This window comes from Carassius auratus, chromosome 32 (assembly GCF_003368295.1).
Source record: "Carassius auratus strain Wakin chromosome 32, ASM336829v1, whole genome shotgun sequence".
In the NCBI taxonomy this organism is placed as follows: domain Eukaryota; kingdom Metazoa; phylum Chordata; class Actinopteri; order Cypriniformes; family Cyprinidae; genus Carassius; species Carassius auratus.
In genome coordinates, this window is record NC_039274.1 from 25,089,563 (window position 1) to 25,110,489 (window position 20,927).

The 20,927-nt window shown below is 36.8% G+C and overlaps 1 protein-coding gene across 1 annotated transcript; it reads right to left on the bottom strand.

Annotated features, from left to right (window-relative positions):
* Positions 1-3,101: 3,101 nt before the first annotated feature.
* Positions 3,102-20,492, bottom strand: LOC113051915 (major intrinsically disordered Notch2-binding receptor 1-like). Its single transcript, XM_026216096.1, has 5 exons — positions 19,839-20,492; positions 19,461-19,500; positions 16,363-18,647; positions 9,398-9,652; positions 3,102-3,431 (listed from the first exon to the last, which is right to left on the bottom strand). Exons 3-5 carry the CDS (start codon positions 18,607-18,609, stop codon positions 3,234-3,236), a joined length of 2,700 nt encoding a protein of 899 aa, XP_026071881.1. The 5' UTR covers positions 18,610-18,647; positions 19,461-19,500; positions 19,839-20,492; the 3' UTR covers positions 3,102-3,233.
* Between the last annotated feature and the right edge of the window lie 435 nt (positions 20,493-20,927).

The following is a 20,927-nucleotide window of genomic DNA, read 5'->3' on the forward strand; positions in this document are numbered from 1 at the left end:
GCGTGCTACTACACACAGTTCCCGTGTCGAAGGCGAGGTCACCGGACATTCAGCCAATCAAAGAAAAGGTCACATTCAAATGCCCTAATTACTGATCAGCTCAATTAAAGGAATAGTTCACCCAAAAATGACAGTCAGAGTCATTATTTACTCATACCTTACAATTACAGCCATTACAAAAACCCATATGCTGATATTCTCACACAATACTGTCACATCATTTCATAAGCTTCCAGTAGTATTTTGAAAATATCAGCCTTACGGGTTTGGTTTGCCAGCAGGTGTGCAAATAAATGACAAGCTTTATTATTAGGTGAATTGGTCCTATAAGTTTCATTGCGAAGCTACAGTGGTAATAGGGATAACAATGTATATATTTTGAAATCTATTCACCGTTGAAAACTCTCAGAAACAAACATAAGATCAAAAGTAGTAGTAGTTAATTCTCACATGTGTAAAGGATCATTCTGTTAATGTCATTTTTATGTGCAAGTTAAATTTCTCTTAAATGTGAAGTGTGTTATTTCTATGGCACTAGTTAAAGGACTAATTTACTCAAAAATGAAGATTTTGCTTAAAATCATTCTTTCAGGCCATCCAAAGCATAGATGAGATTGTTTCTTCATCAGAACAGATTTGATTCAAACTAGCTTTACATCTCTTGATCACCAATGGATCCTCCTAATCAAACTCGTTCCTCTAGGGCCGGTGTCCTGCAGAGTTTAGCTCCAACTCGCCTAAAAACATCTGTATGAAAGATTCAAGTATACCAAATGAGACATTGATTAGCTGGTTCAGTTGTGTTTGATTAGCATTGCTAAACTCTGCAGGGAACACCAATTAATGATGGGTTTGTTTCTTACAAACACTCAGCTTCTCACATCATAAGACATTAACTGATGGCCTGGAGTGGCGTGGATTACTTGTGGATTATTGTGATGTTTTTATCAGCTGTTTGGACTCTCATTCTGACGGCACCCATTCACTGCAGAGGATCCATTAGTGAGCAAGTGATGTTATGTTCTGCTCTTACGAAGAAACAAAACTAATTTACTTATGGAAGGCTTGAGAGTGAGTACATTTTCATTTTTGGTTGCACTACTCCTTTAATTTACAATAAAGTAATCTAACATAAAAAAAAATACACACTTCACCTTTAAATTTCGTGGCACCTGTAAAAGACAGACCATTGAGTTTGGTTGGGTGCAAACAATGCACTGTTATTTGATTAGCAATTGTCATAAAGTGCTGCAGGGATGATTTTTTTAGTTCAACCCAGAAGTTGGATATCTCCGCTGGCTTAATGCAATGTAGAAATAACCAACACAAGTGTATGATTTTTACACATTTTGTTCTTCAAGATAACCTCACAAAGGAACACAACATGTGTAAATTCTAAATACAATCAGCAGAAATAAAAAGTTAATTGCAGGCTAAAAATGAACTGCAATGTTTGCATGACTTTAGCATCACCACCACTAAGCTTCTGAATACTTTGCAAGGGTGAGTATAAACACAAGGCTATAAAAGCAAGGCTATTAAAGCAGTCTAGTGAGTAGATGAGTTTTTCTGTTCGGCGTGATGATGTTTAATGTTCCCGACAAACTCAAGACAGGGAAAAACGTAAAAAATTGAAATACAAAAAATGTTGTGTTCACCTCAGACCTTATCTCAGGTACTGTATTTAACCAAAAACCAAAGACTTCAGGACGGTTGAACTGGAAGTGCAAAAAAAATCAATGGGTTTTGGGACTCATTCCAGCAGCACTCTATTCCATATGACATTCACATATTGTGATGATAGAAAAAACATTCTTATATAATTTGGCTTGCATGATTTTTCTTCTGTTTTTGTTCAGACATTGTTCCAAAACCTAGTGAGCTGATTACATAAACAGCATTTAAGGCATTACAGGCGGTTCCAAAGGGCAACGTGCTAGTGGCAAACTCTACAGAAATCAATTGTTAATTAAGTTTCCTGTGTGCTACACATTTGTAGCATTATTTGTATGACGCACACAGTTACTGTCTATTTAGAGGACCCCAAATCAGTCACTAAGGGCTAATTTCAGTTAGGATGCTGCCTCAGAAGATAGCTGTCTGTGTAGGCGTTAGAAAAGAAATGCAGCTCATTAGTTTTAGAACAGTGCCTGAGTGCAATATTGTTTCTGGTTTTCACTCAACGGCCCTACAGCTTGACTTCTCCGAAGAATCATTCCTACAACGGTTGTAAAGAGCGTCAAAAGTGAACATCATTAAGGTAAGTTCACAGTTTTTGTTGTCAGGTCCAATTTTAGATCGGTCTGGTGAATAAGCGCAAGAAAAACATTCGACTTTCAGAGAAAAACTGAGCTAGTTGAAAGTGATTTGGGAGTTCAAGTATACAGTGTTATGATTAGTTGTGATAAAACAAGGCAAAGTATACTGTATATGATCACAATCAAAGAGAAAGCATCTATGTACTGTGATATAATTGTTTTTGAAACAGTTGAATCAGTCCAATCGAAAGGAAATGATGTCACTATTCAAACAAGCTGAATCATTAAAAGAGTCATTTTACTGTCCTCACATTCTACAATCAAAACCCTTCAACATTTGTAAGGAATAATTCACATAAAAATTACAAATCTGTCAATTATTTATTTAATAAATACAAATAAATGAGGGTGAATAAACAATGACAGACTCTTCCTTTTTCACCTGAACTATTCCTTACTGAACGCACACATTTGCGCAATCTGAATATATATTCCTTATAAAAAGGCATTGCACAAGCTCAAACACTCCAGCGATTTCCAAAGATAAATCCAACTCGTCTTTAAAACATTCTGTTAGCATATTCATCAGAAAAATACATTCTCGTAATCACAGTAAAGTAAAAAATAGAATGCGCTTAGACATAAAGCTTTCCTTTTAGTTTCTACTGCAATACCAAAAAAAAGAGAGAGAGAGAGAAACAGACATAAAACATATCAGTACATTATATCCTGGACTATAAAACAAAGGTGCATCTCCGAGCCTTTAAGTAAGGCCATCTACTACATAACAAATCATTTATTCAAGTTATAAATATTGACTAACAAAATAAAAAAGACACATCAAATTGCAATCCTTAACTCTTTGTTGTGATATATTTCGATAGACATTTTCAGGAAAGTCTAAGGCCGGTGGCTGAAATCAGACCTCATTACAGACCTCCGCAAATGAAGTCCCATGTTAGTCCCATAGAAACCTCAAGACTTCATGGTGCAGATGGGCACTACGATGACCAGTATCACAGTGCAGGCGGCCGCAAGGATCAACGCACCGATTTTACAAGCCTTGGCTCTGCGAAACTCCGCCTCCTTGCGCTTGAGCAGCGAATCGTAGCCCGGTGTGTAGATATCCTCCATCCAGTACTCCAGATTGTTGGGGTTGAGTGACTCCTGGACCTGCAGGGGAACAGAAAAAGGTCAGAGGTCCTGCGAAAAAAAAGCGTATGTGCAGAGCGGATAGTGACTTTGAAGGCTGTGGAAGATGAATGGAGCTCTCATCCAATCGGCTCGCTTAACTGCAGATAGATTACTGAAGCCAAACATTCTGTCGAGATGGAATTTTTCATCAAATTGCCATTTTAATTGAATACAAGGTGAGCCAGTGAGTACATACAACTGTAAAATAAAATATAAAGTTTCAAGCAGAGAGACACAGACAGTTAGAAAAATATAAACAATATGAATATGATTAAACAATATGAGAGACAGAATGCCAGAACGAACGAAAGAACAATAAATAGAACAAATGATAGACAGACAGACAGAGAGAAACCAAACGAATAGATGTTCAAAAGATGACAGAATGACAGATAGAACAAACCACATACATAGAACAACTGTACAATAGATAGAACAAATGGCAGAATGAATGATGGATAGAATGAATGATGGAATGAACAAATGAATGATAGATAGAGTATTGCTCTATAGAACAACAGAATGATAGATCAAATGACTGAAAGAATAAACAGAGGATAGATCAAACATCTATGAACGACTGAACAATAGATAGAACGACACAATGAGAGATAGAACGACTGAACGATAGAATGAACAAACAAACGAACAACCAAAAAACAGATAGAACAAACAAAATGATAGATAGAACGACAGTTTTATAGATAGTTAGATAGATACAGACAATCAACAATTACCAGACAGACAGACAGACAGACAGACAGATAGACAGATCCAAGATGTCACTTCAATGACTAAGAAAACTTCCAGCCAATCAGCAACCTCGGAAAACTTTTTCGATTAAGGGAACCCCCTTTACAAGCAAAGCAAGTAACTTACCTCCAAAATCTGAGCTGCACTGGTGTGTCTAATATAATTTTAATCTCACTGAGAGGGTTAATTAAGTGATTGATGGTTGTTCATGTCTATGCAATTTCACGTATTGCTGTAAACTTGGGATTCCACATTTTCATTCTCTTTAACTCAGTCTTTCCTAACTTTCGACCTTCCTACAACTTGTGTGAATGTGTGTGTGCGTGCGTTTATGTGTTAGATTAGTTTATGTCTTTGATTTATCTAATAAAGCCTTATTCATATTGAAAGGAGAAGTATCTTGTGTTTTGTGCTTACAAGTTAATGTCTTAAACTGCCGATCTTGTTACTGTGCTAATTTATAGTGTTTTCACTATAGTTTGGATATTGATATCCATTGCAGGGTTGATGTTATACGGCTTGTTCAATGAATCGCTGGCCATCTCAGTGATCAGCCATAAAACAGCGATTCTGTCCAAATTCCCTTTAAAATCTTATATGAATCCTTTTGAGCTAAATTGATCTGTTTCCCTTACAAAACAAATAAATGCGACACCACCTTGAACCGCTGTAACAGTACTGCCATTTTCAGTGCCTCTAATGACTGTCCTCCAGGCATTTTTGCAGCCAAAGTTTGTTAAATTTTGCCATTTGTCACATCTGGATTGGTTCTGAAGATAAGATGGCATTAATTTCATCAATAACTGGCAGAAAGATGCAGTCACCAATGGCAGTTTCCTCTGCAACACTGAGCATGTATATCTGCATGCACACTGAAGGCATTAACCATCTCTGTCTCTAATAAGCTCAGAGTAATCTTATATCAATACCAGCAGTGAGCAAGAAATATAATCCGTTTTTCATGTGGAAAAAAACTCCATAATTCCATGAAGGAAAACAGCAATTACTAGTTGTAGTTGTAGAGGTGACAAAGTTTATTGTCTTATTGTCGACTATGAATGTATAATTGCAACTTGATCATTTACTTAAAAGCATTACAGTTACTACGTATTTGATTTTGAAGGAGCAGTTCACCCAAAAATGAACATTTGCTGACATCTTACACTCCCTCGGGTCATCCAAGATGTAGATGAGATTGTTTCTTCATCAGAACAGATTTGGAAAATTCTTGTCTGAATCAGGAGAGAAATATGCACAGATCAAGTACTGTTTACAAGCCATAACAGTCCAAAACAGTTGGAGATAACAACAGGAGAGGAAGTATTATGCATTATGGATCAACAGCGACAGATTGAAGTTAAAAGTGTCTTAATGATTCATTTGTTTCTCACAAACATGCAGTTTTCTGATGACACCCATTTACTGCAGTGGATTGATTGGTGAGCAAGAGACATAATGCTACATTTCTCCAAATCTGATCTGAAGAAGAAACTAAACCATCTACGTCTTTGGATGGTCTGAGAGAGAGTACAAATTTTTTTTTTTTTTTTTTTGCACAATTAACAAAAGCCTTATTCAAACAAAACAACATTACACAGATCATCATTAAAGCTATCCCCTTATCTTAATGATTAATTAAATTATCATTGTCTATTTTCTTACAACACAATGCATGATCTAGAGTCTAATTGATTCATAACAGAGTTGACCAGTCTAAAAAACTAGTTATTTTGCAAATAATGCATATTAAGAAATGAATCCTCAACAGTACCGAACTCTCCTGTGAGAAACCTGAGATTAACTATCTTAAATCTCACTTTCTGTATAGGCCAACAGAACTTTTACTAAATCATTGAATGGGCCATTCGCACAGGACATGTTCTTATGTTCAGTCCGCACTGTTTTTTAATCGACTTATACTTGTGAACACACACTTGTCAGCCTTTTCTGGAGTGTCTGGCTTCCCACACAGCTCCAAAGAGTTGACTACTTGACACACAAATGTAAAAAAGTTAAATAAATAAATAAATAAATACCTGTAATATTAATGTTGTTTAATAATTAATGTTCATATATTTTTTATATATCAAACAATAATAATAATAATGTATATTTTATAATATTATATAAAAAATAATTAGAATAATTCATAAATGTTTTTTTTAATGCCTGCAACAATATCTAAAGTGGCATGCATCTGCAAAAAAAAAAAAAAAAAAAAAAAAAAAGTAATAATAATAATAATTAATTAAAATAAATTAATTAAAATAAAAAGTTAAATAGTTTTATGTAAATCATTTTAATTGCCCATAGTTTTCATACAATTGCATCCTTGCTGCAGAAATTCAGAAAACTATCCAGCCTCATCTTGTTCAGGGTTTGAAAGTGCTGTGTTGGGTCACTTAGAAACACTGGTATGGGGCATTGCTCAAGCTGCGTTCTGTCTTTTTGACATTTTCTGTCTTTTTTTCTGCTCTTCTCATGCTGTGGTTGAGTAAGCAGGCCTTCAGAAAACCTACAAGCCCTTGCAAATTGGCAAAATGAGAGATGCTCCCCTGCTTCTAGCCACATTTCCATGCACTGGAGTGAATAGGTAACACAGATGTGATGCAAAGATGTAGGGCACACTTTAAAATTCAGCTGCAGAGGTTGCACAAGCCATCGAAGTAGTCAGCAATTTCTTTTTCTGATCCATATTTTACTTCAGCACGAAAACAGCTAGTTTTAAAGCCATCACTTGCTTTTGTCCATTCAAAGCCAATATCCCTCTGGAGAGAGTCAATAAAATACAGCATATACTATGTTATTATAAGAGAGGCTTGCTGAGTGCTGTCTCCTACTAAAGCCTTTTTATTTTGTGCCGTCCTCTATCGATACACGCGTTTATGTCTGAAGATAGCTAACATAGATAAAATCATCTGAAACAAACAACTGTAAGCCTTCGTCTAAAACAAGTGCACAACAGACAGTTTTCAAGCCTGCATGAATATAAATTGATTTATTATTTTCTTTTTTTTAGTTGGTAACACCAACTATTGTAATATGTTCTTTTATATATCATCATGGCATGCATCTCATACTCTCCTAAGTCGTATTGATTGGTTTCCTTGAATAATTGTTATTATTGAGGATGCATATTGCAATACCAAAATCCATTCACATGCTTTAAAAAGGTTAAATACATTTTTGTAAAAAGTAACCTCTAAGACTGATTCAGTCCACTTCAGTAAATCAATTGTTCAGTTTTGTTAGTGAGTGAACAATTGCCGGTACTCTGTTATAGGCAATTTTTTTTTTTTTTTTTTTTTTTTTGATGATTCCCCTCATCCCCTGAGGTAACAACAGCTATACTGAAGGGGTTTTATATACAGCAGTCAACAGGCAACCTTAATAATAAATCCTTTTATTCGTTTCTGGATTTGCTGAGCTAGAAAGAACTAATGAACATAAATAAAATGTGCAAAAGGATTTTGAAAAAATACCCTTAGAAAGAGCTACTGCATTACTGCATTCAAACTGCCGAGCTGACTCAAACGATTCATGCTCCGAACTCCTAAACTGACTCAAATGATTCGCGAACCAGCTTTGAACTCACGAACTGACTCAAATGATTCGCGAACCCGCTACGAACTCCCGAACTCGCTCAAATGATTCGCGATCCCGCTACGAACTCCCGCACTGACTCAAATGATTCGCGATCCCGCTACGAACTCTTGAATTGATTCAATGATCCACGAAGCCGCTCCGAACTCCCGAACTGATTCAAATGATTTGCGATCCCCAAACTGACTCAAATGATTCGCGATCCCGCTACGAACTCTTGAATTGATTCAATGATCCGCGAAGCCGCTCCGAACTCCCGAACTGATTCAAATGATTTGCGATACCCAAACTGACTCAAATAATTCGCCATCGCCAAACTGACTCAAATGATCCGCGATCCCGCTCCGAACTCCCAAACTGACTCAAATAATTCGCCATCGCCAAACTGACTCAAATGATCCGCGATCCCGCTCCGAACTCCCAAACTGACTCAAATGATTCGCCATCGCCAAACTGACTCAAATGATCCGCGATCCCGCTCCAAACTCCCAAAATGGTTCAAATGATTCACGCTTCATACTCCGAACTAGGATTTAGGGCCGTTTCATAGTCAACGCGAGAAACGCGAAACGCTGCCGAAGCATAACGATGCCTAGCCTCGTCACTCGTCATCAGATGTCATTTGTCTAAATATATATATATATGATATATATAATAAATATATATAACTGACTGATTCAATCCAATTAATGAACAAACTGTTTATTCTGGTTTGTGAATAAATCATTCTACTGATTAAATGAAATAATTAAATTCAAAAGAATGAGTCGCTGATGAATCAGAATCTAATTCTGGCCTACATTTTTTCTCACTGAACATCCAGTTCCTCTAAAAAAATATGTTAGATTTCAGAAATTAATTTGGCTCAGTTTTGTAGTCTGCACACAACAGAAAAAAAAAAAAAAACAATAGAGCATTTTAATCCTCTCTCATCCTCATGAGAAATCAATATCAATGAAAAGTTCCCCAGTGTTGTTCCTTTATAATCTACACATAACCACAAAAAAAGGTACTAATTAAAACGTAGAAATTGCATGCTTTTCAAAATGTCTCAAAATTCATCCACATGCAATGACCTAATTTCCATATGAAATGCTTCTCAGTTAAATGAGTCAGTGAGTCACTGACCCAAGAACCCCTCAGATTGATTCAATCCAAAATTGTAAAACAAATCATTCAAACTGAATCAACAGATTCAAAATAAAGTCATTTTCCATCCAACATGTATTCTCACTAAACACGCAGTTTCACCCAGAAATACGTCTGGTTCCAGAAGCAAATTTCGCTGCTAAAGGCATTTGATATTGGCACTGAAATGAAGCCAAGCACCTGCAGTAATTGCTGTCAACAATGAGTGATTTTAATAAGGATCATTAATATTTCACAGCACACGAGGTCACCTACTGCACTGACGACCTTAAGCCACACCGCCAGCATGTGGCAGAGAAGCACTGATTGCATGAGGATCGATGCCGTCATTCCCATGAGCCTCAGCTTTTGAAGCTAATCCCACACACAGCAAAGCCTCCAAGAACAGTGAAAATCAACAAGACTGGCAAGGTTGCAATCACAGCGAGGTCGCCTCTCACCTGCAGGTCCAATGCGCTGAGCTTGTTCTTGTCTCCTGAGTTGTGTTTGTACTCTTCGATGGTCCAGGAGGGCTGGGAGCGCTTGCCGTCGGGGAGGCCGGTCAGACGCAGGTCCGTGTAGAGAGGGCTGCCCTTCACGTGAGTCTTGACGGCGGGAGGGAAGTGGTGTGGGCTGAACACCTGCTCCACCAGGTAGGAGTCCTTGGGCGGCTTTGAGGAGCGGTGGGCCTGGTGGGCTTCATACTGCCGATCTGTCTGTAGGGGACAAATGGGAGGAAAGGTCACGGAGGGGGAAGCATCGTATCTCTTCTGCTGATCTGAGGAGAACGTTAGATGCATAGTTCACCAAAAAAAAAATGAAAATGTGTTTTTTTGTCAATTTGCTCTAAACCTGTAATTATTTCTTTCTTCTGCTAAACATAAAAGAAGATATTGTAACCAAATGGTTTATAGTCCCCCAATTGACTTAAGTATTTTTTTCAGTACTATGGAAATCAGTGGGGATTATCAACTGTTTAGTAAAAAATATTCTTTAAAATATATTCTTTATGTTCAACAGAAGACAGAATCTCATAAAGGTTTGGATAAACGTGAGGCTGAGTAAATGACTACAATTTTCATTTTTAGTGAAGTATCCCTTTAAGAGGTAGGACTTTTTTATGTTTGTGTAATAATTATCTTATGTTCACCATTTATTTGATAAAAAATAACATTTTGAAATATTATTGCAATTAAAAATAACTGTTTTTCATCTGAATATATTTTAAATTGTAATTTATTTCTTTGATGCAAACACTGAATACCAGGGTGTGATGCAAACACACCGCATCAGCTACAAGTCTCAGCAATATATATATATATACACATACAGTACGTTTGTGCAAGCAGGAATGACTTTGGTCTTGTCTGCGGAGCATGAAATGAGTCTTTGTCTCAGTCCTTAAACTATTATAAAGAATAACATCTGAGTCAGGAGCTTTTTTGTGTCCAGAGGGACACCGGAGTACTGCAGCTTGTAAAAGTGATTTGATTATCATGAACTGGGCCATTCTACAAAACAAGCATCATTAGGGAGAAAAAAAAAAAACTTGAAAAATTAAAATGAGCAGCTGATGCAGCTTGTATTAAATGTATACTTTTTTTCTAAACATGATATACAAACATTTAGTAACTTTGTGTGTTCTTCATTTATTATAATTTTTTTTTTCAAAAGGATGTTATATTTAGCTTGTTTCCATTTGTTATATTAGTAAATAGGCACAGTATAAAACATAGAAATACCCTGTAAACATCAGATTTCCCTTCATAAAGTAATGAACTATCACATAAATAATATATATATATTACAGTCATCCTTTCAAGAAATCTTTGTCAACCTGTACCATGATCTTATGATTCAAAAGTGGATATTTGTTGAGCTATCAGTATTAAAATATTGAGCTATAATGAATATATTTACAGAATAAATTTCAGAAATGCAATGCTACTTTGTACTCATAAAGTTATATTTTTGTGAACACGTATCTTTAACAATTCACTCGTTCAACTCATAAAACACAATTTACAAATTTTTATTTACAAAATAAGACTCTTATCTCAAATGCTGAACACAATTTATGGTTGCACATTTCTGATTGGAACGAATTATTTTTTTATTTTATTTTTTTTTTGCTTTTTGCATTTTTTAGTTTCACAACCTTCATACAAAAATGTCAATGGACATTATGTGTTCACCATACAGTATATGCATCTATAGAATTTATATCAGTGGTTTTTGCATCAGGTCCCAGACGTCACATTGGACATGCCCAAAAATACCTGCAGACCAACACTGATATATAATTATATAATTACCTGCAGGTGATTTTGTGCCAAAATCCCACAGGGTTTGCCTGGAAAAGATAAGTTTTCTCTTCCATTTTAAAACTACCAGGACAGACTGTGACCTATTTTCTGGCTGCTACCCACCAGTTAGAAACTATATTATCTATACATATAATTGCAATATTAGTTTTGTCTCTCTGTCTCTGTTCATTTTGTAAACAAATACAAAAATAAAACCACCCACGTTCTTCTTGTTCTCTCTCTCTCTCTCCTGGCTAAAATGTAAGGAAAGGTGTTGCTCTGTCTGGCCTGAGCTAAGGTGAAAATGAAAAAAAGCCACAGGAGTGAGAGCTGAAGAGTGTAATGTTGATCCACCTCCTGTTTTCCAGCAGGGAAAGACTAATCAAACAACCACAGATGCAAATGAGGAATGGCCAACTGAGAGAAGGAGAAATGTTGTCTTTATGATATTTATTCGAGGTACATGTTATTTCTCGCCAAGAAAACAGCAGCAGTGATATAATGTGTGCTGCAGGTCAGACTCAATGTCATACTGATGACAGTGACTCACTGAAGACTCATATTTCATCATCTAACCATATTGTAACATAACCAACACATTACAAGTTCTAAAACCATGTTTTGTGGCATTGCAGTAAATTCATTAAGTGTAAATCTCACTGAGACACAATCATGAGTGTTGCTGCTATGAAACATTGGCATGGAACTGTTTGTGTAAAAGCATAATGTGCTGCTGCTTTTTATTCAGGTTTAATCTGAAGTACTAAAATAAAAAAATAAATAAAAAATAACACAATCTACAAAGTACATAACTAACACTGAAACTAAAATGAAAACTTAAAATATAAAAATCACAGTTATAAAATCTACATACTTAAATGGTATATAAACATTACTAAAATAAATTAATTGAAGTTGAAGTACTATACTTAAAATAAATATAAAGCTTTAAAAGAAACAAATAAACATAAGTAAACAGTAAACATAAAAGCACACAAAAAAAAACTAATATTAAAATGAAAAGTAAAACTATGAAAATCAAAGGATAATTCAAAATATTATTAAATAATATAATAGTACATAAATAATAAGAATTAATAAGTTGATGTTAAAGTACTACAACTGGAAAATAATTTAAAACTAAATGTAAATATTTAAAAACAAAGTACTAAACAACAAAAGCACATAAAATAACAAACTAAAATAAGTTCAAATTAATATTTAAACTAAAAATATAACAAAATCTAATTCAAAATATGATAAAAATTACAAATATAATGTTAAAATATCATAAAACTAAATTGAAATATTAAAAAACTAAGTACTAATCATAACAAAAACACGTACTTAATTTAGTAACTAAAGGTCCTAAAACTTTCACTAAAATAAGAAATGAAAGCTAAAATTAAATAAAATAAATAAATAAAAATACAAAAAAATAATAGTATACAAATAATATTAATAAATAAGTTGATGTTAAAGTACTACAACTGGAAAATAATTTAAAACTAAATATAAATATTTTTTTACAAAGTACTAAACAACAAAACACATAAAATAACAAACTAAAATAAGTTCAAATTAATATTTAAACAAAAAATATAACAAAATCTAATTCAAAATATGATAAAAATTACAAATATAATGTTAAAATATCATAAAACTAAATTGAAATATTCAATAACAAAAACATGTACTTAATTTAGTAACAAAAGGTCCTAAAACTTTCACTAAAGCTAAAATTAAATTAAATAAATAAATAAAAATATTACAAAAATAATAGTATACAAAAAATATGAATACACTGTGCAGAACACCTCAGGCAACTAATTATCAAAAACTGGCAATCAACCACAACAACCAGTTGTTGCGCTAAGACACACATTTCACTTCTTTAACCACACATTTGCTAAAAACATAATCCTTAAAGCTGCAGTCGGGAACTTTTGACGCTCTAGCGGTTAATAAACAGAACTGCTTGCGTCTTGCGGAAGAACATCGTAGCCGGAACTACTTCTCTCTGTTTATGTCTATGAAGAATCATATCGTTTGGCTAGCTGGCACTTTTGTTTGGGCTTGAAGAAAAAGGTTTGCATTGCCCTCTATCAAGGGCACTTTACGAGAAGGAAGGGATGTTGTGCTAAGAGCATGTCTGGAAATGACAGTTCTCTCGTATCTTCTGGCTTCATTGGCTGCGCTCGCTCTCGTAAACAAGTCGTGCTAAAAGGCTGGAGTAACAACTTCGTGTGAATTAGAGACAGGATGCATACACTACGACCCAGAAAAAAACATTTACCGAAACATTCAGAGCTGAATAGATATTTGGCAGATTTTGTTTGCTGTTTGCTTCGAACCCCATTGAGAGCGCTGATTTAAATCCATGAAAGCAATACTTTTAAATGAATGATGAAACAACGAAAAGCTTTTACAGCACAGGTGTTAAGAAACAGAAATGCAGTTCCTCTGTTATTGGTCAGACAGAGAGATAGCTCCACCACAAACTCAAGCCATTGGTCAGTGGGTCTGTGTTACTGTCAGCTGTTCGGGAAGCTCAAACTAACTGATCAATGCTTGATAGTGGAACAAAACACAATATGCTTAGTTTTCAGGAAAATCACATGCACTGTAAATAGCAGCTCTTCATATTAAACTCATACTACACATCTCTCCTTTAAATTAGGTTGACCTCAAAAGACACAGAACAAGCCAAAGAACAAGGCTGTTGTGTGTTCTCATTAATGTGAATGAGGTTTGATTAGACACCAGTTCCCTGTGCGACCATTCACTAAAATAAACTACAGCTTGGATCTTCCCAGAGCGCAGAGACACTTGGCACTCGCGAGTTCCCCCAAAAAGATCAGAAGGGACGATACAGGAACTGGCAGGCGTCTAACCTGGGCGATGAGCCAAGAAGACGAGAGACAAAGGAGGAAAACTGAGAAAACATGAAAATATTCCCAAGGCTAGAGAAGGGAAAGTGTTGCAGGGAAGAGCGGGAAGAGCGAGAAGAGGAGAAGAGCGAGGGAAGAGCGAGAAGAGGAGAAGAGCGAGGGAAGAGCGAGAAGAGGAGAAGAGGAGAGGAGAGAAGAGAAGAGAAGAGAAGAGAAGAGAAGAGAAGAGAAGAGAAGAGAAGAGAAGAGAAGAGAAGAGAAGAGAAGAGAAGAGAAAGAAAAAGAAGAAACAGAATAACAGAATAAACTCCAAAATAGATTAAAAAAAATAATAGAATAGAATAGAATAGAATGAACACAACAAAAGTAGAACAGAGGAGAATGTCACAGAACAGAACAAAATAACTGGCAAAGAAAATAACAGAAGTACACAAAACAACAATTAAAACAAACATTAACCATGAGATAAAATAAATAGCACAAATCAGAACCAACCAATAAAAAAACAAACAAACAAGATAATCATAACAGAGCAGATTAAATGGCACAGAACAGAACCATAACATAATATAACAAAATACAGTAGCCCAAAGCAGAAAAATATAACAGAACAAGATAGAACCTTAACATGACATAATACACAACAAGAGGAAATAAATACAACTAACATATACGATACCATAATATAATCGTTTACATAGCCTCCTCTATGCTGCAGAGATAGATGTGTCAACATACTAACTCCAGAGCTGGTAAATACTTTACAGGGCCAATTTGCCATGAAATCCTTGTTCCTCTAGGGGGATTGAATTTAAATTATTTGTCTTATTCTCTGTTGTGCCCTGAACTCAGTCTGTGCCCACAGTTAGATGAAGGGTAGAATAGGTAAATTGTGTGTTAATTGCACCACAAGAGACCATAGCTGTACTATTAGAGATATGATATTAAATCTAGCTTGCTTCCAAAACAACATGCCTGCATGTATTTTAGGAAGTGATGGAGGGTAATTGTGCATAACCACCTAGGGGTGTAAACCAATGCAAAACCATGCAAGGGTGAGGGAGAAATCCGACATCTTCTCAGCCTGGCGCATCAACATCAAGGTGACTAACATTCCTAGTGTAGTCGCAACTGATTTGCTTAAAACCAGGTAAGTGGGTGCTAGACATAATAATGTTTACCCCTTACCAATAGTGTGTTTGTTTATTCGATTGACTGTGTTGGATTTTGTCTTTGCACAGCAACCAAGATTTTAAAACTCAATTACTATTGCCAAAAAACACCTCACAAAAGAAAAAACAAAGTGCAAGTTTTGGTTATTTGTAATCCGTATTAAGCACCCATGGCAATAGTTCAATCATTAAACAGTGTGACAAAACATTGTAAAAACACTTTAAGTGCCTTAATATATTTCATATAAAAATATCAAATTCAGTAATCTCTATATAAATGATGCATTGTTTAAAAAGACAAGCAAATGAGGCTGGAATATGAACACAGTCCGCTTTATGGTTCAGTGTTTTCCTTATAATGGTTTCTTATGGGAAACAATTTAACGTGAAACTTTGCACATTGCGTTTATATTCTGGATTCATCTGCTTGCCTGCACAAAATAATGTGTTTACTGAATTTTGCCTTTTAATATCTGCATTTTACTACATTATTAAATGCAAACTGCTTAAAAGTAACTGGCGGTCATTGGAGCAAAGCTTTGTTTTGCTCTCCAGGTGGGTGTTCCTATGAGTGTGTGACGTCACGTGAAAACAATTAATTGTGGGCACTAAACCTTGATTTTACTATTACAACAAGGTACAGACTGATCCGTGTCTCACTAACCTAACAAATATGCATTTCAAGTCAAGTCATTTTAAGGCACTGTCCACAATCCATGCTTTTTCAAAGCACATTCTTCCGAATATCCATTTGTTTTGTAATTTCGTAATTTAATGTAGTATCAGTTCTGAGCTCATTTCAAATCAACGTGGGCATGAGTCATCTCAGTCAGTTCATTGATGAAGTAGGATTTCTGTCTATTTTGGATATAAACTGATGACTCTTGTGATCTAATTAGTCGGTTTTGCTAATCAGTCATAAAAAAAAAGAGACGCACCAATCGAGTGATTCAGTCAATAAGATAGCAATGCAATGAAGAACCTTAGGGTACAACGCTCTCAACAGCAAATTCAACATGCAATAAGGACAAAATAGTTCAGTATAGTGGTTTGTTACCTCTCTGGGCTTCCTATGTCTGTCCTTGCCTTCACTATGCCGGTCTCTTTCTTTCCTTTCCTCCCCTGTGTGACTGGAGTAAGAAACAGTCCTCCAGTCTCGAGGCGAGTTGGTGATACTGGCCACTTTGGACTCAGTGGCACTGTTCTCTTCGTTTAGCGACCTGGATGACCTGCGAGTGAGCATGGTCTTCTTTAATGCTTTAACCCTGAGGCTTTCACTCCCATCAGCCTCCGAGCAGCACCATTCTGGACTTTTTTCCACCTTCATGTTGTGCCCAGTGGTGTGACACTGGAAAACGTGAGGCGAGAGGTTCGCGTCAGTCTTAATCTGTTCCACGTGACCATTATCACTTGATTTCCCATTGGCCTCCGGTTCTTGAATCTTTTCATCCAGTCTAGTGAGCTTCGAGAGGACTTGAGAGATCTCCCCTCGCACCCCTGAAAGAGATTCAAGCTTCTTCTCAATCTCGCCAATCCTGAGTACCAGTTTGCAGACGCTATCTTTGAGCTCATCATCTGAGTTCTCCAGTGACTGGAAGAGGCGGTCGAGCTTGATGGTGGTTTTGCCCAGCTTGACAGTGTTGCGTTCAGGTGAGCTGTCCCCATCTGATTTCGTCACCTGAGACAGTGAGCCGTTGCTGTTGTAGCACGATGACTGCACAACTCCAAGAGAGTCACACACACTCATGTCATCCAGAAAGCGAAAGATGTCACTGATATCGTCGCTGACAATCTCAGAGTCCTCTTCTGAGTGTTTGAAGGGCGGCCTCTCTCCATATTTGTTGTGGCCGGCGTAATCTTTCGCTTTCCTAGTTTCGGATTGTTCTGTCTGGGTCCCAACACTCATGCCATTGTCCACATTGCTCGACTGAAATGATGGACAGTTGACACTCTTGTCCTTGTACCTTTTCCCAACCTCCCTTTTCTCAACAGTGGCTCCGCAAGCCACTGAAGTCAACTCTTTTGTTTTGGTTCCATTGAACTTCTTTGGGAAACCTGAGGGAGAAGCAGTGGGCTTGTCCTTTGCACACTGAAATTGCTGGCCATTTTCCATGACACTGACATTATGACGGTGATTGTCCTTTACCACTTTGCTGTTCAAAAACGACCTCTCAAAGTCAGGACCTTCTTCGGTATTGAGACTCAAGCTCTTGACAGGCCAGGCTGGCTGTTTTCCATGCTTGCTAGAAGTCCTCCTGCTGCTCACGCACTCGGAGACCGTTGTAGGTCCAAAGTACGTGGATGCTTGCAAGTCGTCCAGGCTCTCATGCTTCACCCGTGCTTTGTTCTGAATTGGTGAACTCATGGGTTCAAAGTAAGGGTTGCTGTACGGCAGCTCGAAACTGTGATTGAAGAAAGTGGGAGGCTTGTTCAGCTCCCTCCTGTGATGGTACTCGCCACCAGCTTTGGGTTTCGCTCTGCACTCCATAGTGATCACGTTGGGTGAAAAGGCAACAAGGTTGTGGAAATCCTCTTTGAAGATATTCCGCTTTTGCACGCAAGAGTGCACGGTGAAAGGCTCTCTGCTAGACATGAAAACATCCTTGATCCCTGGGTTGGCATGGAGAGATTCCTGGTCAGTTGTTGACTCGCTGTCGATGTCCATGGGGAAGTAAGTGCTCTGCATCTCGCACGGCGGAGGACTCACGGTGGGGTACTGTGGCAGATGCTGCAGTTTATCCAGTGATGCTGCCCTACATTTCAGATTGTTGGTGACTCCCAAGCGGAAGTTGGGTTCTGAGGTTGGTATAAACTGCTGGCAGTTATTGCAGTCAGATTTTGGGCAGGGTGACTTCCGAGAGACATGATGTCCCCTGGTGTCCAAGAGGTTGTACACCCTGTCATTATCGTTGAATTTATACACATCTGTGTCAGATCGACAGGACTCAAAAGACTGGTTCTTGTGAAACTTGGGTCTCGGACCCATCGGCAGCTTGTCTTTGGCCATACCTCCATTCATCTGGATGAGATTAAACATGGTGACAATGTCTGCCGCCACCATGAGCTTCTTGGACTGTTGGTCCTCCACCGAACATCTCATCTTGTCTTTGAACAAGGTTGCGGGGAAAGCTGGATCCAAGCATGCTGTGTAGAACAGCAGACTCCTCAATTTAGCCAAATGGACCAAATCAAACCGGGCACACAGGGACTTACAAAGGTCTTGGTACGAAACAGTACTGTACTTAGTATCCAATTCCTCCAAAATCCTCACAAGGAAGAGGGAATACTCTGGCATGGCATCCATTGCTGTTTTGAGTCTTGATTTTGTGAGGAAAGGACAGCCTGTAGGGGACAGATGAATGATTAGTGACTGAAGAAATGTGAGCCATCTGTCAAACTACCATAAAAACCATATCAAGATGCACGACTGTAACCATCATACACATACTCTGAATATTAATTGATCAATATGTTGTTTTCAATGACTTCTGCAATGGGCTCCAAATGTCCAAAAAATATATATAATGTATTTTATTTATTTGTTTTAAGAAAATTAAGATAAAGATATGTAATGGCATAAAATCAATATGAAATACTTAAGATATTGCACCATTTATACATATATCACATTAATTATGTGACTCACTTAAGCAAAGGATCAGATTTTAAGCTTTAGTTAAAGCACAAGATGCTCTCTAAAACTCAAATCATGCTGGATAATTTAGATCTTATTCAGTCTATGCCAGCTTAAGTTACTGTCACTAAACTGTCATTGAAACTATTCTGAGAAATTCTGAAATAATGCACATGCTCTGCTTACTTATACCTAAATAATACAAATTATAGTGCTTGTAATTAAAAAGCATTATTTAAATAATAGCTCAGACAGCTGATCTGGGAGAATTTCATGAGAAATATCTGAGTTCATATTGAGATCTACTGACTTTGGTATCATTAACAAATCTGAGTACAGTTTCAGATATTGTTGAGATCTCTTCTGAAACTCTATAGAAGACACACGAAATTATAAAAAAAATATATATATATATTTTTTTTTTAACATGGTAAAGCAAAAGTCTCCATTTGACTTCCCTGCTGTCGATGAGAAATATGAAAATATGAAATATGAAATAAATCACATATAATATTTCTTACCTATGGGTTTGGACTGCACTGTTCATTTGGTCCCTCCGATCTTAAATATAAAAGAAAGGAAACTGATAATCATTTGCAATGAAATCTTATAAGAAAGCTGAACTACTGAAATAAGAAACAATTGTTCTACACAAGCAACTATTGCGGTTTTAGTTGCATAATAGGACTGCAAATCAATTTGCACTGCATTAGAAAAAAATCAATTAGGGTTAAAAAAAAAAATATATATATATATATAAAATAATAATAAACAGCACAAATGAGCACATTCACAATCACGAGACTGTGCTGAAAAGGCTGACTGAAAATCATACAATATTTGAAAATACAAAAATTGTCAGATCCATAATAAATCATAAACGGATAAAGAACACACACCTATTTTGCGGTCCCATCTGCTGTCCTCTGGATCGACAGCGGAAAAACTGGGCAGCAGTGCATTATTAATCCACAGACATTTCTTAGCAGTTGCTCGACACAGCATCAGCACCATAAATCCCCGCTTCCCCCTGACCACTGGGAATGCTATGGAATGGCCTCTCTTCATCTGTATCCCGTCCGGATCGCAGGGGAGTTTGGTGAGGGAGCTGCTCTCTCTCCATCTGGTCGAGCTCAGAGAGCTCAACTCGTCTTTGTTTCCACCTAGAATTACGTAAATTCACCTTAAGACCATCGCGAGCGCGTGGAGACAAATTGAGGAATGGGCAAACGGGAATTTAGTCACATTCTGCATTTAATAGAAGGCGCTGCGTGACGCGTCAGTGCCTCAGACATGCGGGAGTCGCAGATCGCAAACACTGCATTAAGCTACAGCTCGACTCTCTAGCGCTCTTCTAACACACCTCTGTCTGCATCTTCAGATGAATGCGTGTTTAGATGGAAAACAAAACTAATGCAAAATGATCAAGTTGAAAAACGAATCTCCGGAGCCTCTTGTTGCCCGATAAAAACGAGGAGAACGGGTTACTTGTCAGTTCATTTAAACACACTGTATGGGGTAAGTTGTCACAGAAATTAGCCATTACATAGCCCTAAAACATTATGACACAGAAAAAAAGAAAAAAAGGACATTAAATGTGTGTGTGTGTGTGTGTGTGTGTGTACGTGTATCTGTATTTTATATATATATATATATATATATATATATATATATATATATATATATGTGTGTGTGTGTGTGTGTGTGTGTGTGTGTGTGTGTGTGTGTGTGTGTGTGTGTGTGTGTGTGTGTGCAAAAGCCTCTAAGTGCCATCTGAAATTTTCATCTAAAATTTGGATTTTTATCAGGCTCCTATATTTATGTTCAGTTATTTCATTTTAATCGCCTGGAAAAGGACCTGCACATTGCCATTAAAGTAAAATGACTCAACCTTGACAAAAATCCTAATTTTATGGCACTTAGAGGCTTTTGCATCTGAACTCTTCATATATATACTACTTTGAAAATATATGTAATTTATGTGTTAT

Bases quoted from the DNA above. Each gene is read 5' to 3' on its own strand.
- LOC113051915 (XM_026216096.1), bottom strand. From the start codon at position 18,609: ATGGATGCCATGCCAGAGTATTCCCTCTTCCTTGTGAGGATTTTGGAG. The intron at 9,653-16,362 runs GTAACAAACCAC...TGTCCCCTACAG, and splicing joins GACATAGGAAGCCCAGAGAG to ACAGATCGGCAGTATGAAGC. The intron at 3,432-9,397 runs GTGAGAGGCGAC...GTTCCCCTGCAG, and splicing joins TCAGCGCATTGGACCTGCAG to GTCCAGGAGTCACTCAACCC.